The 25,775-nt window shown below is 36.5% G+C and overlaps 1 protein-coding gene across 3 annotated transcripts in view; it reads left to right on the top strand.

The window, feature by feature from the left end:
* The window catches only part of gabbr1b (gamma-aminobutyric acid (GABA) B receptor, 1b), a 227,480-nt gene that overhangs the window by 71,702 nt on the left and 130,003 nt on the right, over positions 1-25,775 (top strand). For all 3 annotated transcript variants that reach the window (XM_003200605.6, XM_005170102.5, XM_068215287.2), the window contains exons 4-6: positions 112-250; positions 12,773-12,958; positions 13,060-13,077. In XM_003200605.6, coding sequence (XP_003200653.2) covers positions 112-250; positions 12,773-12,958; positions 13,060-13,077 — 343 coding nt within the window. The remainder of the gene's footprint in view (positions 1-111; positions 251-12,772; positions 12,959-13,059; positions 13,078-25,775) is intronic.

Here is a 25,775-nt window from a genome sequence, read left to right as displayed (position 1 = left end):
TCTCTCTCTCTCTCTCTCTCTCTCTCTCTCTCTCTCTCTCTCTCTCTCTCTCTCTCTCTCTCTCTCTCTCTCTCTCTCTCTCTCTCTCTTCCTGTCTTTGTCTGGGTGCAGATCCGCAGTGTCCAGGTGTTGCCGGTGGATTATGAAATCGAGTATATCTGCAGAGGAAGCAGAGTAATTGTTGGACCAAAGGTCAGAAAGTGTCTCCCTGATGGCACCTGGACCGACCTGAACCAGCGCAGCAAATGCTGTATGTTCAGCTCTTCTTTTAGTTTTTTGCAAAGGTTTAAACTTGATCTCAACTAAAAGTAAATAAACAGCAGCCATAAACACATTTTATATTGTTATTTTTAACTCTTGACATTAACTTTTCTTTCCAAAGCTACATATTTGTATCAAAATAGTCCATATTGATATCTAACAGGTACATATTAGTACCAACAGTGTATAATAGTATCAAAAAAAAAAAAAAAGTTTTTTTAAAAGGTATGGCCCGAATGACAGTTCTTGTATCTTTTTTTTTTTTCTGAGAGTGTAATAACTTTAAACATGCAGTAACCTGTTTAATGTAGTCAGTTTTAGCTATCTTCACAAAATTAATATAATATTGTTAATGATAATAATAATAACAATAATAATAATAATAATAATAATAATAATAATAATAATAATAATTTCATTTATGTTGCGGTGGTCATGTCAAAAACTGAAAGACTGATGATGAATTGACAGTACATGGTTATTTTGCTGTAGAAGGTTTATAAAAAAAAATAACTTAACTACAATCTAAGAGAGTTTGTGATGTGAGTGCAGTTGATTACAACAAAACAACCAAATACTAACAAATTATTTTTACCACATACTTAAATTGGGGGAAAAAAAGATTATTAATGCACACAGGATGAACTCGAGGGAACTGTGACATGTTTTAAATTCCCGACTGCAACGGCATAATTTAATAGATTTTCTTTTAAGTTTGAGTTATTTTGATAAGTGTGATTGTGATTTTATGCACTTTTTTTATTTTTGTAACTTTTATTTCATTTTTTGTCTTTTTTCCGCTTACTTATTTAACTTTTTTTTTTTTTTGTGGGGAGTTAGGTGTTAATTAGTTAACAACTAGATTAAACAATTAGATTAAATGTTGTGTTGTAGGTCTGAAATCTTTTTTTTTAACATATCTTAATGTTCCTTTGTTCATGCATAGCTACCCAATTAACACCCCTACAATCACCAACAATCCATCTCCATAAAACTTTTTACTTTTTATTTAAAAATGGCATTTAATTACTTTTCTTACAGTAACATTTGCTTATAAGTTTTATTTACTGCTGAGAATACAGACCTTACCTATATTTTTATTATTAAATTACTTTTATTGTGGACTGAAGTAATTGACTGCCATGTTTTGTTCTATTCTTGGGAATGGTTATAGGGTTTGTAAATGGATATATTTGAAAATTAATAAAAAATATTTAAATTAAATTATTATTATAATATTAATATATGTATTAAATTGTAATCATTTTTTGATAGAGCAAGTGAAAATCTATTTGAACTGGGATATTTGAGAAAAAAATCCTAAGCATTTAGCCCTGAAGATGTCTAAAATTTCCTTCATAACTTCATTTAACTTGGTGAAACCTGCAGAAACCCAGATGGCTTCCCATTTTAGTTAACTTAGCTAAATTCAAATTAATAGCTGAATGGCTGATATAAAAGGAAATAAAAATTGATAAAGTGTTTTATTTTTATAACATTTTATTTCAGATTTTTTATATATGTTTTAGTTTATTTTTTTATTACGGAATATATCCAAACCGTAATCAAGAGATGTTGAAAAATAGACCATAGACCACCATCTTTTGTAATAAATAGATCTTAATATAATGGATATGAACCCCTTTATAATGTCAAGTCAATACAAAAGTTTTGAAACATCAATCAGGATTTGAAGGATTAATGACATATATTTTTAAACTGACCTTTCGTTGTACAACCCCATTGGTGTGCTGTCACTTTTGATCAATTTAATACCGACCCTGTCTTACCAACCTCAAATCTTTGAATGTCAGTGTATGTTTTACAAACAGTAGTCTATATTCTAATCTACATTCACTTCAATAGGTACACCTGTCCTACTGCTTGTTAATGCAAGTTTCTAATCAGCCAAACACATGGCAGCAAATCATTAAGACATGTAGACATGGTCATGGTGATCTACTGTAGTGCAAACTGAGCATCAAAATGGGGAAGAAAGGTGATTTAAGTGACTTTGATCGTGGCGTGGTTGTTGATGCCAGACAGGCTCGTCTGAGTATTTCAGAAACTGCTTATCTACTGGGATTTTCACACACAACCATCTCTAGGGTTTACAGAGAATAATCTAAAGAGAAAATATCGAGTGAGCTGCAGATATGTGGGCGCAAATGCATAGTTGATGCCAGAGGTCAGAAGAGAACGTCCAAACTGGTTTGAGTTGATAGAAAGGCAACAGTACCTCAAATAACCACTGGTTACAACCAAGGTCTGCAGAAGAGCATCTCTGAACACACAACAATGGTTACTACCTCCAGGATAATGCGCCATGTCATAAAGCGTGAATCATCTCAGACTGGTTTCTTGAACATAAAAAAAGTTTACTGTACTCAAATGGCCTCCACAGTCACCAGAGCTCAATCCAATAGAGCACCTTTGGGATGTGGTGAAATGGGAGATTCACATTATACAAATCTGCAGTAACTGCTTGACTCTATCGTGTTAATATGGACCCAAATCTCTAAGGAATATTTCCAGTACCTTGCTGAATCTATGCCACAAAGGATTAAGGCAGTTCTGAAGGAAAATGGGGGTCCAACCTGGCACTAGTAAGGTGTACCTAATGAAGTGGCCAGTGATTGTACAGTATATGCAAATCCAACCCATCTTTTTTTTTAAAGAAATTCACAAAATAAAGGTTAAGTCAAATTTATTTTATGTCTGGATATGTTTTTTTTTTTTTTTTAGGGTGATTTTGTTCCCAAAAGAAAGCTAGGTCAAACACACACACACACACACACACACACACACACACACACACACACACACACACACACACACACACACACACACACACACACACACACTCTCTATTATAATATGAAACACACGGTGTTGACACAGACATGTTGATATAACTTGACACGATCACTACTGGATGGAGGTATGAAGTATTAAAGATGACAGCTGAGCATATTGTGTTATATAATTGGTCTCTGAGGATGATACATTCTGTTCTTGGCATCATTTATCCTTTCACTGCAAGAAAAGGTGGTAGCGTTGTATGCTTTATAAAAGAAAAGGTAATCTAAGGTAAAAATGAATCCCACAGGGGAAAATTCCATTTCAGACTGCTCAAATGAAACATGAGCCTTAAAGTAATAGTGCCTCAAATCGCACCTATCCTGTTATTGTGCTAATGTTATTTACACTTATATTGTTTTTGGACCACAAAAGCATAAATGTAATTTTTTTTTAAAATAAATGTCCATGGATAGTAATGTATAGGAAATGGTGTGGTGCAGTAATGATGTAAAAATGGTTAGCAAGTAAAAGAGGGCTCCCTCAAGACTTCTTTTTGAGTTTTACAATAGTATTTTCAATTTCAATGTGTCAAACATAGTTTGACTCTATATCAAAATGCTTTGTTACAATGCAGATTAGTCACACCCTATATATATATATATTTTTTTAAATAAGCAATGGTGGGAAGTAGGGCTTTAGAAAAATAATGCATTACAGTATCTAACTTATTTGTGCTGTAATTAATTTTCTGTTATAATAATATATGCATAAATTTGAATTTTGCATGCTAAAATGACTTAATTTAGATTTTGTTTTATGTCATTGTGCCTCCTCATTATTTTACTTTTTTTGTGTGTGTTGTGTGTGAGAGGGTTGTGGTTTCATAGTGTCAATCATTGCAATTAGTTCTTATTTCACATGACTTTTCATAGCTCAACACAAAGGATCTAGCTACAATGACACATTGTTTCTAGCTACAAATTTTATCCATAGACTGTAAAAGATATGGATGTAGTATTCGTGACGTCAACCACTGGTTTCTGAAGAACGCAAAAGATGCTACAAGTAGGTGTGGCCAATCGTTGCTATTTTGTTTGCACGTCATTGCATACCAAACAAGGGCAAAGAGGCGGAGTGTAATCAGTGCCTGTTTCAGAAAGCAGGTTAAGTGAAAACTCAGAGTATTTTAACCCTGAAATAAGAGAAACTCTGGGTTTTCTGTTTCAAAATGGCAGGTTTGTTAAACTCAAGAAATCAGGGTAAGTCAAACCTGTTTCTGAAAGAAAGGTAACTTTAACTCAGAGTCAGTTACCGTGGTAACTTACTCTGTGAATCTAACCTGGTCCGGAGCAGGTTTTTTTCTCTAAACTCAGAGTTTCTGTCGGTCTCCTCCCCTTTTTTTTAAAGATGAAGCGTATTTCTCGCATTAGCCTTACATTTCCACACACCTATTTTAGAGCTCATTTTGGAGATGCACATAAAAACGATTGATGGAAACGGCATGATTCACATAACTTTTAAAAATATGCATAATAAAACATGTGCATAACTGAGTAGGTTAAACTTTTATTTGATAAGAAAAGATTTGCATAAACTAAGTGCACTTAACAAATTACAGTATGTGCACTAAAAAAAGGTTTGTTAGAGAGGATGATGAAAATGTGTGTGAATGGACAAACCAGCAGACTGAGCACACTGCAGAACATCTTAAATGTTGTTTTAATCATTCTAAAATCTTTTAACTGTTTCAGTATTAGTGTATATTATTAATTATCTTTGAGCATCAGGAGCGTGTCAAGAGTCTCCGCGTCTGGCTTCAAACGCCCCCACGTGTTCATTGCGTGTCAGCATTGTTTTCTTTCTCTGAGGCGCAAGTACATTTATTAAATAAAGAATTAATTGACGCAGCTTATTCTACCGCAGTAAATTCTGTTTTTACTGTTGATATTTGGCGCAAGTTAATCAGGAAGTGACGATTGTGTTCTCTTTGACTTATTGGATAAAAACGCTGCTTTATTTGCATCTTATATGCAATATTCCAGTTTTGCACAAGTTTATGTAATATATTTGGATGGAAACTTAGATATTTCCTACATTTTTGTCACACACAGAACAAAGTCACGTACGAGGCTTGTCCTTTTTCATAAATAATTAGCTTAACCTTTGACAAGTACTGTAACTAGATTAATGGGATTATTATTCTTTTTAAAAATTAATTTTAGCACTGCTTACCTTCTAAATGTTATATCAAACTCTATCACTTGATTAATAAAAAGGCATACTCACAAGTGCACTTTTAAATCTATTAAAACTGATCAACGTATATAAAAGTTTAGAAACATTTTATAGACATCACACATTATATTACTTATTTTATTATACTTAAATATTTAAATATTTCAAATTAAAAATTACGCATTAACTTGAGCAGCTGTTTTCCCAGGCTAACTGTCTCTGTTTCACTGATGGTTGCGTCTTTTTAAATATATACGCTCATATTTGCTATAACTTTGCATGAGCAGATCAAATTCAGCCGGAGAAAGAAATTGTGATCTCTTTTTTTAAGATGTTGCCATTGTCACTCATAATATCTGCGCTCCATTGATAATGCCTTTTTATAGTCACGGTGTGCGCGCTTAACTCTGAGTTGGTCTACTCAAAGTTGATTGACCCAGCTCAGATCAGCTATTCTGAAACCGAAAACTCAAATCTCTCGGTAAGTCAACTCAGAGTTCAAGTTTAAACTCCGAGTTGTTTTAACCTCCTTACTGAAACAGGCCCCTGGTAGTGTTTTGTTTAGATGGGCTTTTCTTTGGGAGAAATGCTTAACTCTTCATTACATGCGACTTGTGTCAGGCCCCTGTGTTTTCGTCATGTGACCTTCCCCATGTGCTCCTCTGTTCTGTTTCTCGCCGTTTCATTTTGTTCATTGGTTCCACCTGTGTTCCTCCTGTGTGTATCATCAGTGTCATTACATCCTTGTGTATTTATACCCCTTAGTTTTGATTAGTATTGATGTCTGTCTAGTCACCCTGGGCCTGTTTCAGAAAGCAGGTTAAAACTCAGAGTAGTTTAACCCTGAAATGAGAGAAACTCTGGGTTTTCTGTTTCAAAATGGCAGGTTTGTTAAACTCGAGAAATCAGGGTAAGTCAAGCCTGTTTCTAAAAGAGAGTTACTTTAACTCAGAGTCAGTTACCGTGGTAACTTACTCTGTGAATCTAACCTGGTCCGGAGCAGGTTTTATTCTCTAAACTCAGAGTTTCTGTCGGTCTCCTCCCCTTTTTTAAAGATGAAGTGGTATTTCTCGCATTAGCCTTACATTTCCACACACGTATTTTAGAGCTCATTTTGGAGATGTGCATAAAAAAGATTGATGGAAATGTCATGATTCACATAACTTTTGAAAATACGCATAATATAACAAGTGCATAACTGAGTAGGTTAAACTTTTATTTGATAAGATGCACATAAAATACGAAGTGCACTTAACAAATTACAGTATGTACATTAAAAAATGGTTTGTTAGAGATGATGATGAAAATGTGTGTGAATTGACAAACCAGCAGACTGAGCACACTGCAGAACATCTTAAATGTTGTTTTAGTCATTCTAAAATACCCTAACTGTTTCAGTATTAGTGTATATTATTAATTACCTCCGAGCGTCTGGAGCGTGTCAAGATCTCCGCGTCTGGCTTCAAACGCCCCCACGTGTTCATTGAGTGTCAATTGTCTTCTGAGGCTCAGGTACATTAATTAAATAAAAATCATTCATGCAGCTTCTTCTACCGCAGTAAATTCTGTTTTTACTGTTGATATTTGGCGCAAGTTAATCAGGAAGTGACGATTGTGTTCTCTTCGACTCTTTGGATAAAAATGCTGCTTTATTTTTAGACGTTATTCCAGTTTTGCACAAATTTATGTAATAGCCTATATTTTGATGAAAACACAGCTATTGCCTACATTTTTGTCACACACAGAACAAAGTCACGTACGAGGCTTGTCCTTTTTTTCATAAATAATTCGCTTAACCTTCGACATGCACGGTTACTAGATTAATGGGATTATTATTCTGTCTAAATTATTTTATTACTGCTTACCTTCTTAATGTTATATCAACCTCTATCACTTGATCAATAAAAAGGCAGACACAAGTGCGCTGTTAAATCTATTAAAACTGATAAAAGTGTATAAAAGTTTAGGAAAAAGTATAAACGTCACACATTACTTATTTTATTATACTTAAAATGTTTAAATACTTAAAATTAAAAATTACGCATTAACTTGAGCAGCTGTTTTCCCTCGCTGTTTCTGTTTCACTGATGGTTGCTTCATTTTAAATATATACACTCATATTTGCTATAACTTTGCATGAGAACATCAAGTTCAGCTTGAAAAAGAAATGCTGATCTCTTTTTTTTAAAGATGTTGCCGTAGTCACTCGTAATGTCTGCACTCCATTGATAATGCCTTTTTATAGTCACGGTGCGCGCGCTTAACTCTGAGTTGGTCTACTCAAAGTTGATTGAACCAACTCAGATCAGCTGTTCTGAAACTGAAAACTAAGTTTTTATTATCTCGGTAAATCAACTCAGAGTTCAAGTTCAACTCAGAGTTGTTTGAACCTCCCTACTGAAACAGGCCCCCCATGTTGTTCCTGAGTATTTCCTCTGTCCTTCATGTGAGTGTTAATCAATAAATCTATGTGATTGATAACTCTTGTGATCCTTTGCCTTTCTGAGAGAGCCCAGGCATGACAACTTGTTTGTGGTCTGACCAGGGGCCTGTTTCAGTAAGGAGGTTCAAACAACTCGGAGTTTAAACTTGAACTCTGAGTTGATTTACCGAGAGATTAAAAACTCTGAGTTTTCGGTTTCAGAACAGCTGATCTGAGTTGGTTCAATCAACTTTGAGTAGACCAACTCAGAGTTAAGCGCGCGCACCGTGACTATAAAAAGGCATTATCAATGGAGTGCAGACATTACGAGTGACTACGGCAACATCTTAAAAAAAAGAGATCAGCATTTCTTTTTCAAGCTGAACTTGATGTTCTCATGCAAAGTTATAGCAAATATGAGTGTATATATTTAAAATGAAGCAACCATCAGTGAAACAGAAACAGCGAGGGAAAACAGCTGCTCAAGTTAATGCGTAATTTTTAATTTTAAGTATTTAAACATTTTAAGTATAATAAAATAAGTAATGTGTGACGTTTATACTTTTTCCTAAACTTTTATACACTTTTATCAGTTTTAATAGATTTAACAGCGCACTTGTGTCTGCCTTTTTATTGATCAAGTGATAGAGGTTGATATAACATTAAGAAGGTAAGCAGTAATAAAATAATTTAGACAGAATAATAATCCCATTAATCTAGTAACAGTGCATGTCAAAGATTAAGCTAATTATTTATGGGAAAAAAAGGACAAGCCTCGTACGTGACTTAGTTCTGTGTGTGGCAAAAATGTAGGCAATAGCTGTGTTTTCATCAAAATATAGGCTATTACATAAATTTGTGCAAAACTGGAATAATGCCTAAAATAAAGCAGCGTTTTTATCCAAAGAGTCGAAGAGAACACAATCGTCACTTCCTGATTAACTTGCGCCAAATATCAACAGTAAAAACAGAATTTACTGCGGCAGAAGAAGCTGCATCAATGATTTTTTTATTTAATTAATGTACCTGAGCCTCAGAAGAAGCCAGACGCGGAGATCTTGACACGCTCCAGACGCTCGGAGGTAATTAATAATATACACTAATAATGAAACAGTAAAGGCATTTTAGATTGACTAAAACACCATTTAAGATGTTCTGCAGTGTGCTCAGTCTGCTGGTTTGTTTTTTCACACACATTTTTATCATCATCTCTAACAAACTATTTTTTAATGTACATACTGTAATTTAAGTGCACTTTGTAGTTTATGTGCATCTTATCAAATAAAAGTTTAACCCACTCAGTTATGCACTTGTTATATTATGCGTATTTTCAAAAGTTATGTGAATCATGACGTTTCCATCAATCTTTTTTATGCACATCTCCAAAATGAGCTCTAAAATAGGTGTGTGGAAATGTAAGACTAATGCGAGAAATGCCGCTTCATTTTTAAAAAAGGGGAGGAGACCGACAGAAACTCAGAGTTTAGAGAATAAAACCTGCTCCGGACCAGGTTAGATTCACAGAGTAAGTTACCACGGTAACTGACTCTGAGTTAAAGTTAACTCTCTTTTAGAAACAGGCTTGACTTAACCTGCTTTCTCGAGTTTAACAAACCTGCCATTTTGAAACGGAAAACCCAGAGTTTCTCTCATTTCAGGGTTAAACTACTCTGAGTTTTCACTTAACCTGCTTTCTGAAACAGGCCCCACATGTGCTTGGCTGTGTACTATATCAATAAAGTGTTTAGTTTTTTTTAAAAAACACTGTTGTAACACATTGGACCACTAAGCATTGTTTTTATGATAATTTTCTTCAGGAGGAAAACACAAATTACTTCATACAGTATATAGTCTGTGTTAGTAAATGCAAGGCTATTGATAATACAGGCATTACACTGTATGACAATGTTTCAGATGACTGTTCTGGAGCCTACAGCTAATCACTCTTTCAGATTCAGGAGTGCTTTTAAGTTCTAAAGAAAACTACAAATGATCTTAAATAAACCAAATACCTTTATAGATATAGTATATAATTTCACTCTCTTTTTTTTTCCCACTTTTTGTGAGGTGATTGTATATTTGCAGTGTTTAAACCTGCAGCTAGTTACATGAAGTTAGAATGCTTGTTTGCAATTTTTTTTATTATTAATTGTTTTAATTTGTTCTGGTATGGCTGTTGATGCTTATTGTTAGGCGACTTTGGGTGTCTAGAAAGGTGCCATTTACAAAAAATAAATGTATTATTATTAAATGCAGGCCAAATAAATGGTTTAATAATAATATAATAAATAAATAATTATGTGAATACAACAATAATGAAGCACAATTACAGTTTTTCTCAGTGGCTTTGATGCATTTCTCACAACACTATTTACATTGCACAACAGTCAATGCATTTCTAGTAATTTGTGCACATCATAGTAGCAGTTTTTCATTCCTTCCAACAAATTGCAAATGCTTTTGGACATGCATCAATTGCTTTTATGCAACTCTCTGCTGTTTTGTAATGTTATCATTTGGTTGTCATATCAGTCAAAATTAACTAAACCTGTGAATGCTGAGTCTTTTCATATAAAAATAATAGTCATTTCATTACTTGAGTCATTACATACAAAAATGTTGTTGTCAAAATCTGTCAAGCAAATTTGATTAAAATAAATGTAGATCTTTTTTTATTTTCCTGAAAATGTCCTCTAAATTGAATGAGTTCATGAAAGATTTACAGACCTATGTATGTTAGGTTTTGTTCCAATATGTACTGCAATATTGTTTACAGTTGTCCACAGCTCTACCCAAAGGAAGTTTATGTTTGTTGTAAATAAGGGTGTATTATTTTTTTTGCACAATGCTGTGAATAAATTAGAATTGCACAAAGCAAATGCTGTGAAAATGTGAAACATACATATTCAGTGTCAGATACCTCACTAAATGCAGTGATGTCTAACTTTACTGTAGTTTTCAAATGGCTGTACAAATAGTAAATAGTGCTTAAGTATTTTCAGGAAGTGTCACCAAAATCTGACTTTTTTTTTTTTTTTTTTTTTTGCATTGGAAGAATGTATAGAGTAAACTGTCATAATGAAAACATGACAAAGCCATTTGACTATCTATACAATGGTGTCAGGACTTTTCATCTTGATTTCACTGACACTTTCAGCGACAGAAATACTTGCTTTTGAGGACTGAGCTTTCCATTTTAAGCATAAGACACCCTTTTGCTGGTTATCAACTAGGTTTTGCAGTTTGTACTAATTGTTTTGGGAAATGCATTAACTGTTGTGCAAATATAAATAGTGTTGTGAGAAATGCACCAAAGCCACTTAGAAAAACTATAAAACAAACAAAAGGTTGATGACTAAAACTGAGTGTGGAATCATGGGAGCTGTAGTCTTCACGTTCATCTAAGCTGGGGCTTTCCATCCTAAGTATTTTAAATAAAATGGAATAGTGCTTGTGTTGGTTTATAGATAGATAGATAGAAAAATAGACAGATAGACAGACAGACAGACAGACAGACGGATAGATTAGATAGATAGATAGACAGACAGACAGACAGACAGACAGACAGACAGACAGCAAGACAGACAGACAGACAGACAGACAGATAGACAGATAGATAGATAGATAGATAGATAGATAGATAGATAGATAGATAGATAGATAGATAGATAGATAGATAGATAGATAGATAGATAGATAGATAGATAGATAGATAGATAGATAGATAGATAGATAGATAGATAGATAGATAGATAATGTAACGCATTACAATCCTGAGAAAGTAAAATTGTAAGGTTGTACTGTAGCTTGCACAACAATAAGAAACTCATGTTCCTAATAAATAACCAAATAGGGCTTTTTAGGGTGAGTTTATTATGAGTATGCACAGTTTATATTGTAGGACAAAACATTCAAGTATTGCTAAGTAATGTTTATGAAGACCTTAATTTTCTTATTAATTGAAAGTAAAATGTTAAAGGAACTAGTGTCCATGCAGCATTAAACTTTATTCATCTATTTATCATGCAAAATGGTCTCATGTCCTTTGTATTCAAAATGTTAATGTATTGTTTAAAAAGAAACCTGACCTTGGTCATTGGTCTTTGTGTGAAACTGTGTGTTCATTGGAGCCACTGGTATGACAGGTTTCCATATTTAAAAAATGTTCAAAAGAACGGCTATATGCACGCCAATGTAAATTTTACCATGTAAATTATATTTGACAACCTACATCCTTCATAGATGCACACTGATGTGATTTAGGTTAAAATGCACAAAGTAACAGTCAAATTGTAATAAACACGTAAACAGTTTGATACAGTTGAAAACTTTCTGAAAAGGCAGTTATGAGCAGTTGAAATCAGAATTATTAGCCAAATTATGTTAACAGAGCAAGGAAATTTTCACAGTATGTCTGATAATATTTTCTCTTCTGGAGAAAGTCTTATTTGTTTTATTTTGGCTAGAATAAAAGCAGGTTTTAATTTTTTTAAAAACATTTTAAGGTCAAAATTTTTAGCCTCTTTAAGCTATATATATATTTTTTTTGATAGTCTACAGAACAAACCATCATATGATAAATTGCAAAATTACCCTATCCTACCTAGTTAACCTAATTAACCTAGTTAAACCTTTAAATGTCACTTTAAGCTGTATAGAAGTGTCTTGAAAAATATCTAGTCAAATATTATTTACTGTTCATGGCAAAGATAAAATAAGTCAGTTATTAAAATTGAGTTATTAAAACTATTATGTTTAGAAATGTGTTAAGAAAATCTGCTCTCTGTTAAACAGAAATGTTGGGGAAAAATAACGGGGGGGGGGGGGGGGGGGGGCTAATAATTCATGGGGCTAATAATTTTGACTTCAACTGTATAATGAATAACTAATATATGATATCTACTGTATACTGTATATGTAAAGATAGTATTATATTAAGACAGTATATTGTTAAATACTGTATATAGGTAGGAAAGGTTTGAGTTCTGAAACTGAAACAATGACGTTTTATATGTCAAAAAGTGAATTTAATTTGTGACTGGTGTTTCTCAGTGCTGCCATGTCCGCGTGTGTGGACGTCCCTGGAGAACGGCCGTGTGACGGTTCATCCTCCAGGACCAGCAGTAGAGGGCACTATACTTCACTACAGCTGTTTGGAGGGTTTCATCCTGGTGGGCAGAAACAGCACACAGTGCAATAAACTAGGCAAATGGGACTCACCCAAACCGGTCTGCCACTGTGAGTATTAGTGAATGAGCACTTTACTTATAGAATCAATATTATAATCATTATTTACAATTCTGTTGTTGTCTTTGTTCTCTCTTCTGCTTCTAATGTAGATGACAGACATTATACAGGTAAGATTTTTGTCTATTTTTCTTATTTATACAGTATGTGACCCTAGACCACAAAAATAAGCCACATAGGTGTGTACTGTACTGTGAAAATAGCCAGAAATACATTAATAAATGTAGTTAAATTAATAGATTTTTTTACTTTATGCCTAAATTCATTAAAATATAAAGTAAAGATCACATTCCTTGAAGACATTTTTGTGACTTGTCTTTAGTTAATGTATCAGAACCTAATTTCTGTTTAGTATTTTGTATAACAACCTATTTGTTAAAGGTAATTTTCTCAATATTTAGATTTTTATGAACCCTCACTTTCCAGATTTACAAATAAATGCACTACAAGTATTGTTCTGTCCTAACAAACCAAACCATACATCTAAATAAAGCTTATTTATTCTGCTTTCAGATAATGTATAAATCTTAGTTTTATTAAAAAATTACTTTTGACTGGTTTTGTGGTCCAGGGTCACTTATTAAACACTATTACATCAGTTTGCAATAAACTAAAGTCCAATAATGCAACAATTTCACATAGAAAAATTATACTGCTTGTCTACATGTTTTATTTGTATTACATACCAAACCATGCCTGTCCTCCTTTTGTGCAAAGTATGCAAACCAACAAAAATGACTTCATAAAAGGTGTATGCTATTATTAGGATTTTAGTTCTGGGATATTGCATTCTGTACCTTTCCTTTAAAGACTTAAAAGTGTATTGCGCTGCAACTGAGATGCTGTTACCAAAGAGGATTCTGTCAGACGATTTTAATGTTAATACTCAATTGAATGGAAGTTATCAGTGGTTATCAGCTGATAAATATGGGCCAGTAGGGGCCTTCTGCGCCCACTAGTAGGCTCAGAAGGCTGTTGTCATCCATCCACATGGTTAATCAGCTGTTTTTGAAAATTGTTAAAATTATTTACTAAATTTCCCATTAATGGTATTTTATTAACATCTACCCCTACCCCAATCCAAAACCCAACCGTCACAGTAATGTAAAAACAGTTCTGGATCTGAAGTCTTCTCTGGTATAGCTGATTAACCATGAGAATTATTTATATTATTTATTAAATTTCCCATTAATTGTATTTTATTAACCTCTACCCCTATCCCAACCCCAAAGCCAACCGTCACAGTAATGTAAAAACAGATCTGGATATGGAGTTTTCTCTATTAGTATAGCTAATTAACCAAGTGGATGGATGATAACAGCCTTCTGAGCCTACCAGTAGGCGTAGAAGGCCCCTACTGGCCTATATTTATTAGCTGATAACCACTGATAACACCCGTTCTAACAATGTTACCAAGTGCTAACTTTTTGTTTAGGTTTTACGCTTTTAGGCTTTAGGTTTGCTCAAAAACATACACAAAATACACTCAGTTTGTCATGTTTGAAATTAACTTTAACAATTGGGAAATTAATCACTTACTTGTACATTCACACCGGTTTGATTAGTCTTGGCTGGTTCCTGATGTGTATGATCACACTGGTGTGATTAGAATGTTCAGTGTGTTACGTAATCAGGTTCTAACTTCAAAGCAGCTTTCAGGCGATGACTAGCACTGAGCTAGAGAAAGACATTTATCAGTGTTTTCAAACAAATAACATTTTACATTTCAGACATTTGAATAGACCTTAGTACTTGCAAAACATTATACTGTACTTAAAGGGCACCTATGGTGAAAAATCTATTTTTAAAGCTGTTTGGACAGACGTGTGTAAGTATAGTCTATCATATTGGGGTGAAATAAACACACCCAGTCTTTTTTTTTTTTTTTAAATTTAACAGCATAAAAACGGTGGACCAATTGGATTGGTTTTCAGATCGACCGCAACTTGACGTAGGAGTGTGGTCCCCCCGCCCACCAATATTGATTGACAGCTGCATGCATTAACATTTCTCCGTAATAACGCATGTAATCATATTAACAAGACAGGATGAACCGGGATTAAAAGGTCTGTTCAGTATGCTAGGATCATCAAGTACATGAAGTACAGCGATTCACTTTAGATTCACTTCATCACTACAGCCGCGTGTCTCTCTCTCTCTCTGTCTGTCTGTCTGTTTGTCTGTTTGTCTATCTGTCTGTCTGTGTGTGTGTGTGTGTGTGTGTGTGTGTGTCTGCGCTATGTATGTGTGTGTCTGCGCTATGTATGTGTGTGTGTCTGCGCTATGTATGTGTGTGTGTCTGCGCTATGTGTGTGTGTGTGTGTGTGTCTGCGCTATGTGTGTGTGTGTGTGTGTGTCTGCACTATGTATGTGTGTGTGTGTGTCTGCGCTATGTATGTGTGTGTGTGTCTGCGCTATGTATGTGTGTGTGTCTACGCTATGTGTGTGTATGTGTGTGTCTGCGCTATGTGTGTGTATGTGTGTGTCTGCGCTATATGTGTGTGTGTGTGTGTGTGTCTGCGCTATGTGTGTGTGTTTGTGTGTCTGCGCTGTGTGTGCGTAAACTCATTGTTGCAGCTCCACAAAAAAATGCATCAAATACTGTTTGGTAAAGTTCTTACTGTAGTATTTCTCACAAACGTTACATGAGATCTGCTTCCTGAGGCAGCCGAGGGTGGCGATTGAGGCATGTTGCTGACAGGCACGTGGGAACGGTGGGCGGGGATGACTAGCCTTAAAGACCCAGTGCAAAAAAACAGCAACAACCTTTTCCCAGCTATAATACAGACACTTCAGACAGCTATAATAAATACTCTGATGGGTGTTTTGAGCTGAAACTTTACAGACGCATTCTGGGGACACAAAAGACTTATATTAAATATGAAAAAAAGGGGTAACCTATGTTTTTTTTTTTTTTTACATAATTTGACAATGTGCTTTATTTACATCAGATCCACACTGTTTATGTTTCTAGAATATTTGCTCTATTCTTCACACATTTAAAAGCCACTTACCTGTATTTTGGAGAAGTTGATGAGTTAACATGTTGTAAATCCAGTAACTCTAATCTCTCAACTGCAGTGCAGGCTAACTCGGCCATCATCAAATGATAGGATAATTATTAAACGGTATAAAAAGTTAAATACATTTTCTTAATCATATTTGATATTATATTATAAAATATAATTAGTATGTTTGTCAATATTTGCAGAAAAGAGAAAAAAGACAAGAGAAACAAATATATAAAAGCAATATATGCTGATATACATATATAAATGCAATATATACATGATAAACCTGATGCCATGGAAACTTTAAAGCGATGCATTCTAAGTCACATAAAAAAAAACTCTAGGTCTGAGAGAGTGTGTGAAAGGGTTTGAAAAAGGGGACTGCAATCAAATAAAACCTCTAATATCATTAGATCAATTTAAAAATAAAAATGTACTCACCATTTACTTGTCAAGTTATTCCAGACGTGTGCTGTATGAGTTTATTTTTTCTGCTCAACACAAAAGGTGATATTTTGAAGAAAGATGTTAACCAGACAGTTGGATAGAAAAGAAATATGAAAAGCAGTGCTTCTGAGAACTATCCCATTTCCAACATTCTTCAAAATCTTATTTTGTTTAACAGCAGAGAGAAAGTCTGCAGGGTGATTGCCACAGCCATATCACCCTGTAGTCCAAGAGCAGCTACTCACTGAAGCTAAGCAGGGCTGATCCTGGTTAGTACCTAGATGGGAGACCAGTAGGGAACACTAGGTTGCTGTTGGAAGTGGTTGTTAGTGAGGCCAGCAGGGGGCGCTCAACCTGCAGTCTGTGTGAGTCCTAATGCCCCAGTAAAAGTGAAGTTCAAGGTTGAGCCTTCTTATTTATGGCTCCTGAACTCTGGAATAGCCTTCCTGATAATGTCCTGGTGGCTGAAAAACACTTCTGTGCATATAGCCCATTCATAAAAGAACACAATCTACATAAGTTTTGCGTGACTAAATTAGTTTTTAAACATGCCTGTCTAAAAGACATACATGGTGTCATTCTTCAGACCGTGGTTTTTAACTGCATTTTTCCCTCCACCATCCAAAAGAAGCTCCGATGCTGATTTATAATTTAGAAAAGTTTTGATTGGACATTTTTGGCAGAAGCCCTTTCAAAAACAATCTTTCCTTTCATGGATACAAGGCCACATTGGTCTTTCAGAAAGAAGTTTAGGTTGAAGCTGAGTTTTCCTGTTACTCTGTCAGCTTTAGGTGGTCATTATGCATGTGAACCTGCAAATGACAGAGCTATCTGTGTGAACAGGGTCCGTAGATACAAATCAACATTTGTTGTCAAATAGTTTATACTATCATAATTTTTGGCCCAAATTCTTTGATTGAACAAACTTTTTTAGTCCTATGCCTCACACAGAATATAAAATTACATATAAATACACTTTTTAATAATTTACTTTAACCAATACCATTGGAATGTGAAGAGACTTTCAACCAGCACAACAAAAAATGTTTCTGAATACCATCACCTACTGCATCTTTAATATATTTACATTTACATTTACATTTAGTCATTTAGCAGACGCTTTTATCCAAAGCGACTTACAAATGAGGACAAGGAAGCAATTTACACAACCAAGAGCAACCAAGAGTCTAAGAAGGGAAGTATTAGTAGTATTAGTATTTTTTTTTTTTTGTACAGTTAGTGTGATATTCAGAGAGGCAATTCCAGATTAGGAAGTGTAGTGGAGACTAAATAGTTGAGTTTTTAGTCGTTTCTTGAAAGTAGCGAGTGACTCTGCTGTTCTGATGCAGTTAGGGAGTTCATTCCACCAACTGGGGAGATTGAGCGTGAGCGTTCGCGAAAGTGATTTCTTCCCCCTTTGGGATGGAACCACGAGGCGACGTTCATTCACAGAACGCAAGTTTCTGGAGGGCACATAGATCTGCAGAAGCGAGAGCAGATAAGAAGGAGCAAGGCCAGAAGTCACTTTGTAGGCAAACATCAGAGCTTTGAATTTGATGCGAGCAGCAACTGGCAGCCAGTGCAAACGGACTAGCAGCGGAGTGTCATGTGCTCGTTTAGGTTCATTGAAGACCACTCGTGCTGCTGCATTCTGGAGCAGTTGAAGAGGCTTGATAGAGTTAGCTGGAAGCCCAGCTAGTAGAGAGTTGCAGTAATCCAGTTTGGAGAGAACAAGAGCTTGAACAAGGAGTTGAGCTGCATGTTCAGATAAGAAGGGTCGGATCTTTCTGATGTTATAGAGTGTGAATCTGCACGATCGAGCAGTTCTAGAGATGTGGTCAGAGAAGTTTAGTTGGTCATCAATCGTTACTCCAAGGCTTTTCACCATTTTGGATGCAGTAATGGTTGCCCCGTCCATCTGGATTGAAAAGTTATGGTGTAGAGTCGAGTTGGCAGAAACTACAAGCATTTCCGTTTTTGCGAGGTTCAGCTGAAGATGATGATCTTTCATCCAGTGTGAAATATCCAACAGGCAGGCTGAGATACGAGCTGGAACCGAGGGATCATCAGGATGAAAAGAGAGGTATAGCTGGGTATCATCAGCATAGCAGTGGTAGGAGAATCCATGTCTCTGGATGACTGGTCCTAGAGATGATGTGTAGATGGAGAAGAGAAGTGGCCCAAGAACAGAGCCTTGAGGTACCCCAGTGTTTAGATGCTGTAGGTTGGACACCTCACCCCTCCAAGACACCCTGAATGATCTGTCAGTGAGGTGAGATCTGAACCATTGTATAACAGTGCCCGCAACGCCCAGTGACTCGAGCGTAGATAGCAGGATCTGGTGGTTGACAGTGTCAAAAGCAGCTGACAAGTCCAGCAAAATGAGGACTGATGATTTAGAGTCTGCTTTAGCCAGTCTGAGATCCTCCACGACCGAGAGCAGGGCAGTCTCAGTTGAGTGGCCTTTCTTAAAGCCGGATTGCTTGTTGTCCATGAGATTGTTTTGAGTAAGAAAGTCCAGGACTTGATTGAACACTACTTTCTCCAGAATCTTGGCCATGAATGGAAGCAGGGATACTGGTCTGTAGTTTTCAAATAGCGTATGGTCCAGGTTGGGTTTCTTTAGCAGTGGGGTTACCCTAGCCTGCTTAAATGAAGTGGGGAATAAACCAGAGTCAAGAGATGTGTTAATTATGTGAGTCAGTGTTGGTATGACTGCAGGAGAGATGGCTTGCAAGAGATGAGAGGGAATGGGATCGAGTGGACAGGTGGTTGCATGGCTAGATAGCACCAGTTTGGACACCTCAGACTCAGAGAGCTGAGAAAAAGAGGTGAGTGTGTGTGGTGTTGGTGGTGTACCTTGCGTGTTTGTTGTAGGTGCAGCAAATTGAGCACTGATTTTTGCAGTTTTGGTGCAAAAGAATGTAGCAAAGTCATCAGTAGTAAGTGTGGAGGATGCGGGTGGAGGAGGAGGATAGAGGAGGGAGGAAAATGTTTTAAAAAGTAGGCGAGGATTAGTGGCATTGTTGATTTTCAGACGGTAATATGTCTGCTTTGCCGAAGTAACCTCAGCCGAGAAAGAGGACAGAAGAGTTTGGTATGTTAAGAGCTGTGCAGGATTTTTAGTTTTCCGCCAAATTCTTTCTGCAGCTCGAAGTTTTGAGCGATGCTCACGGAGAGTATCCGAGAGCCAGGGTGCAGGAGGACTGGCACGGGCTGGCCTGGATGCAAGAGGACATAATTGGTCTAGACATGATGCTAGTGTGGAGCAGAGTGTATCAGTGGCACTGTTCGAATCAAGTGCAGAGAGTTTGCAAGATGGAGGAAGAGAGTCTGAAACAATGGTGGATAGTCTATTGGGTGAGAGAGATCGTAGGTTTCTGCGAAAGGTAACCAGTGTTGGAGTGTGTGGCGGCTCAGGAGTAATGTGGATGTTGAGAGACAGAAGGAAATGATCCGATATTTGTAGTGGAGTTACTATTGTTTGATCAGCGAAGCAGTGTCGTGTGTAAATAAGGTCTAGCTGATTACCTGATTTGTGGGTAGCAGAGGTAGGTGCTCTTTTTAGGTCAAAAGAGGCAAGCAGAGTCTGAAAGTCTGCAGCTTGCGGTTTGTCAACGTAAATGTTGAAGTCACCTAGCACCAACAAGGGAGTGTCAATATTAGAAAAAGATGAGAGAAGAACATCCAGTTCATCTAAGAAGTGACCTAATTTACCTGGTGGGCGGTAGATGACAACCACATTTATGTAGAAGGGGTGGATAATGGTGACTGCATGGAATTCAAAGGAGCTGATTGTTGGCAGGGACGGTATCAGAGTAAATTTCCATTCTTTGGAAATTAGTAGTCCAGTCCCACCCCCTCTCCCTGTGTGACGAGGAGTGTGGGAAAAAGAGAAATTAGCAGAAAGAGTAGCATGTTTAGCAGTGTCCTCCGGCCTCAACCAGGTCTCAGTTAGAGCCATGAGATTATAGTCAGAATATGTAGCTATGGAGGTAATAAAATCTGCCTTGTTAACAGCTGATTGACAGTTCCAGAGGCCCACGGAGAGAGAGAGTTGTGAAATAGCAGATACATGTATTGAATGAAGGTTGTGAGGATTACGCCTGTAGCGTACCTCCCGTGTTTTGCGAATGTTAGTAACAACAGGAATTAGAAAACACATAATAAAAGTGCACTGACAACAAAAGATAAAGTAAAAAAAAAAAAAAAAAGAAAGTAAAGTACTCAAGTGCTTTGTCGGTGTCTTTGCTCGGTGGAGTCGCGCAGGTAGAGTCGATGGTCTTTACACTCGTCGGTCTTAGTTGCGCAGGTAGAGTCGATGGTCTTTACACTCGTCGGTCTTAGTTGCGCAGGTAGAGTCGATGGTCTTTACACTCGTCGGTCTTCACACGAGGCGGTCTTCACACGAGGCTGCCGCGACCGCTGCCGCGGTGAACTAGTTGTTTATATAACCCCAAACCACTAACGTTAGCTGATTGAATTCAGCTGGACACGCCTCGAGAGTCAAAACAAGGGCCGAAACTGAGGCGGACGACGCAAAACCGACCGCGTTCGCTACACAAGCTCTTATAGTAACCAAGGAAACAGTGGCTAAACACTTGTAGTATTATACACAACTGAAAGCAAGTTTAAATGTCCTACAACTTTACACAAACAGCTGAAAACAAGTCCTCAAACCATACACAACAACTGAAACAAGTCTTAAATGTACTTACAGGCTGTTGGTCTCGATGTTAAAGTGCTTCTCCTGCCGACTAAGCTAGCGTGCTCACTATATAGTGGTTACTTGGCGTTTAGACACGCCTCCCGAGTCAAAACAAGGGCCGAAACTGAGGCGGACGACGCAAAACCGACCGCGTTCGCTACACAAGCTCTTATAGTAACCAAGGAAACAGTGGCTAAACACTTGTAGTATTATACACAACTGAAAGCAAGTTTAAATGTCCTACAAAACTTTACACAAACAGCTGAAAACAAGTCCTCAAACCATACACAACAACTGAAACAAGTCTTAAATGTACTTACAGGCTGCTGGTCTCGATGTTAAAGTGCTACATATATATATGTACTTTTACATTTTTAAATGCAATGTAAATACACTATCCTTTCCCTTACATGCTTTAGACTGATAATTAGCTCATGGATCTTTAACAACAGTTGTGTGTTTAAAAAGCTGATAACACGTTTTTATTTTTCTTCATGGCAAAGAAATAAGTTAATTTCTACCAGGCAGTGGCGTTGTTGAGTCTAAAACATCATGAACTTGCTTTCCTTAAAATATAGAATAAAATAAGCAATTTCTTCTGTCAGAAGAGTGCAGAATAGCATTCAGTGGCCAGTAAGTCACTTTCTAATCTGAAGAGGGCAGCAGTAGACAAGAAAAAATTGTAATGCATTACCAAAATGATGGCTGAAGATGGCAGTATTGAGCTTACAGAATCCGCTATTCATTAATATATGTAAATGACACAGTGAGCTATATAGTAGGCTACTCACTGATGAGATCCCCTGCATGCTATGTATGTGGTATATATTAAAATGAATGTAAGCGGGATTGTGCTGTCGAACACACCACCGCCTGAGTTAATATCACATATGGATTCCCCACAGGACTGCATGACCTTGACTTCCACAGGGCTGTATTGAGGTGAATGAATTGTGGATACTCGTCCTCGATGTTTTGGCATGTGCGCGTGTGCGTGACACTGTGTGCAGATCAGTCCATGGTGTTTGCTAAATTGATTAATGGAGGTGTCACTGTCCCAATATGGCAGTGATGTCTGCGCACCGAGAGGGAGGGTGATGGAGGGCCGGCCGGCAGGAAATGAGAGAGGAGAGGAGGATGAAAATGAAGGAGGGGAAATGAGATGGAGAGAGAGAGAGAAAAGGAGGAGACGGGGCACAAACTAGGGGGCTGTGGGCAAAGAGAGATAGTGGAAGTAGGAGGGGAGAGAAAAAGCAATTTGGTAGGAGGGATGGGGCGAGTAGATGATTTATGCGCCACATCTACTTAGTAAATGGTGTTTTCTCACTGTTTTTTACCTGGCTGGAAATGCAGTTTCAGGTGATCACATGTTTTCCTTCGCCATCCATTATAACCTGCACACCAGTGTCTATACTGATCCATACACACCTTTGTAACGGATCACATTGGGACTGGGTAATCTATGGTGTGTCTTTACTGGGCTGCTTTGGAGACTGAAGAAAATCGTTCAGTTGAAAACAATAAGCTAATCCATACAAAAGGTCAAAGAGCACTACATACTGATGGCTCAGTTAGTACCATTGCTGTATACATTACTAGGAATTGACAGTATGCCGTAATATCCACTTAGAACACTGTAGCAACAGCTTAATGCGAAAACAAATGGCAATTAACCAGCATGAACACCTTAATAATCAAATAAACTAAAGCAATCTTACACCAAACCAAAACTTTTTGATTTATTGGCTAATTTGTATAAATTTTATGATCTCATTGGTTCATTGTTGTACAATTTTCTCATCCCCCATTGAGGGGCAAGTTTATTGGTGGGGTTTGGGCAACACTTCCTTTTAAATAGCCTTTAATTAGTTTTATTAATTAATTAATTTATTTTTATTTTTTAATAATACATTAAGTTAAGTTTCCTCATGGGATTCGGCTGGCCTACATAACACATAATGTTTACATAAATAAATAGCTTCCAGTCAAAAACCCTAAATCAGAGATGCCCAAAGTTGGGCCTGTGGGCCCATTGTAACCTTTGATTTGGCCCACCATTTTGTCTGAGAAGGATGTTTTATTGCTGAGCTCAAAAACTGAAATCAAACTGAAATGAATTAAATGTGATAAATAAATAGGATTTTTAAAATGTAAAAAATGTCACTCGACGGATTGAAGACTATGCAGAAGACATTGGTTTGCAAATCAAGGCAAAAACTATAGTGTAACGCAATTCTGTATTTAATGAGATTGTTTCTTTTTGTTTTAAACTGTAATAAGTTCATTATAAAATGTAAAATATGCTGTATTAGTAATAAAAAGCAATGTTTTCTAGTTATTTTAAAATATAATTAAATAAATAAGGAAATTAGCGATGGTAACTATATTTATCTTTGGCCCACTAGCCTCAATCAAGTTTGGTTTTTTTGCCCTGCATAAGAAAAGTTTGGGAACCCCTGCCCTATAGATAATAATAATAATAATAACAGCAAGACATTTCACCATCGATACACTTACAAAACAAGCCTAACACAGCAACAACCAGCTAAATCATCATGGCATCACTTAAAATTATGCATCAATGCATAGCAGCCACCTAGAAAGCCCTAGTAGTAAGCTACTGTAGATACACTATAGCAACAACTTGGTCTGTAACATTCAATACAAATATAAAAAAATCAGATACCCGTAGCAATGTACCCTGGATACACTTAAAAGACATCTTAAAAACCAACTAACTAGAACTTCATAGCAAATCCTAGAAGTAAACATTAGTGTTTATCTAAACATGCTTGTAACTAGCTAAATACATCAAATCAATGCCTTAGTATTTAATTAAATAGCAATCAGCCCCCCAAAAAACCCTCTAGATGTTCATAGTAAAAATACATTTCTTGCATATACTGTATACTTATAGTGAACAACCAGATAAAACACACTGACAATACCTAAATATATGCATAAATGACTGAAAATCAACAAGAACACCTTTAGTAATGAGCAAAATGCACCATAGAAAAATGTTGTGTTTGAATAAGAAGCAACCAGCTAAGAACATGTAGAAACCAACCAAAACACCCTAGCAACACTTAAATGCTATGTATACATATACACATAATTCCCTATCAATCAACCAGAATACCTCAGCTAGAACACCTCAGCAACACATGGATATACACATGAATATCAGCCAGAACATCCTTACCTACTAGATACAGCTTTGCTACATCCAAAATAACTTAGTAAGTTAATAAGTTCTTAGAAACCAGACAATAATGCATACATGAATGCCTAGCAACGAACCAGAACATCATAATAAACATTTAGATACACCATAAATCATAAATCTAAATGTAAAAATCAACCAAAAACCAAAAAAACTAGCCAAAACATCCAAGACACTTGTAGAAACAAAGCCTTTTAACCCAAATATTTGTAGAAACAAGACACAAAAAACAAATGTATATACGAATGCCTACCAACCAGCCAGCCAGAACATTTTAGTAACCAGCTAGATTTGTAAAACCAACCAATACATCATACCAACCAGCCAAAACACCCAAGATAATTGCAGAAACAAAACATTAACCCGATACTCTTAGAAACTGGCCCCAAAAAAGTCAAATACACGAATGCCTTGCAACCAGCCAAAATACTCTAGCTACAAGCTAGATACACCTAGCTACATCTCAGTGTAAAAATGAACCAATACACCATACCTCCATGCTGAAAAAACCGTTTAAACCAGCCTAGGCTTGTTGATTGATTTTAGCTGGCCGACCAGCCTAGTTTTAGAGTTGTTTTGGCCATTTCAGGCTGGTTTCCAGCCATTTTCAGCATGATCTTAGCTGGTCAGGCTGGGAGATGACCAGCAAAAACCAGCTATGTTCAGCTTAAACCAAGCTGGTCAAGCTGATTTTAGCTGTTTTTTTTCCCAACCTGACCAGCTAAAAGGGCTGGTGTGGTTGGAAACCAGCTTGGAAATGGCCAAAATACCTCTAAAATCAGGCTGGTCGACCAGCTAAAACCAGCCGAAAGGTTACCAGCCAAAACACCCAAGATTCTTTTAGAAACAAAACATTTTACCCTACATAGTCTTAGAAACCGGCCAAAAAATAAAAATCCAAATGTAAACATGAATGTCTAGCAACCAGCCAAAACACCTGAGTTACCAGCTAGATACACAACAGCAACACATTTTAAAAATAAGCATCAATGAGACAAAAAAAACAATAGATTCTCATCACATTAACAGCCAGCCTCAACACAGCAACAATAAAGGAATTGTCTCTCGCCAGCTAACTGTTTAAACTGAGGTATCACTGAACTTTATTACTCAGTTTTGGAGTCTGTTCAAATAACCAAAGTATGAGAGATGATATTAGGGATGCTAGCCTTAACAAGCACAAATAACAAGCCTCTTATTGATCCGAACAATACTGTACTTTATTAGACTAGGATCTGGCATCGTACACACTGTCTGGCCATTTAAAAATAACTGGTGCTGTTCGAGGATATCATTAGGCTTTATTTGGAAAGACAGGATGATGTGGTGTATTGATTCTTGAAAAGGTGGCGAATAAAGAAGACTTGGTGTTTGTTATGGCTTTTAGTCATTAGACAATCCCACTGCTGCCCTCCA

This window comes from Danio rerio, chromosome 19 (genome assembly GCF_049306965.1).
Source record: "Danio rerio strain Tuebingen ecotype United States chromosome 19, GRCz12tu, whole genome shotgun sequence".
Taxonomy (NCBI): domain Eukaryota; kingdom Metazoa; phylum Chordata; class Actinopteri; order Cypriniformes; family Danionidae; genus Danio; species Danio rerio.
The sequence above is the reverse complement of the archived record's forward strand: the minus strand, read 5'-3'. Positions and strand labels throughout refer to the sequence as shown.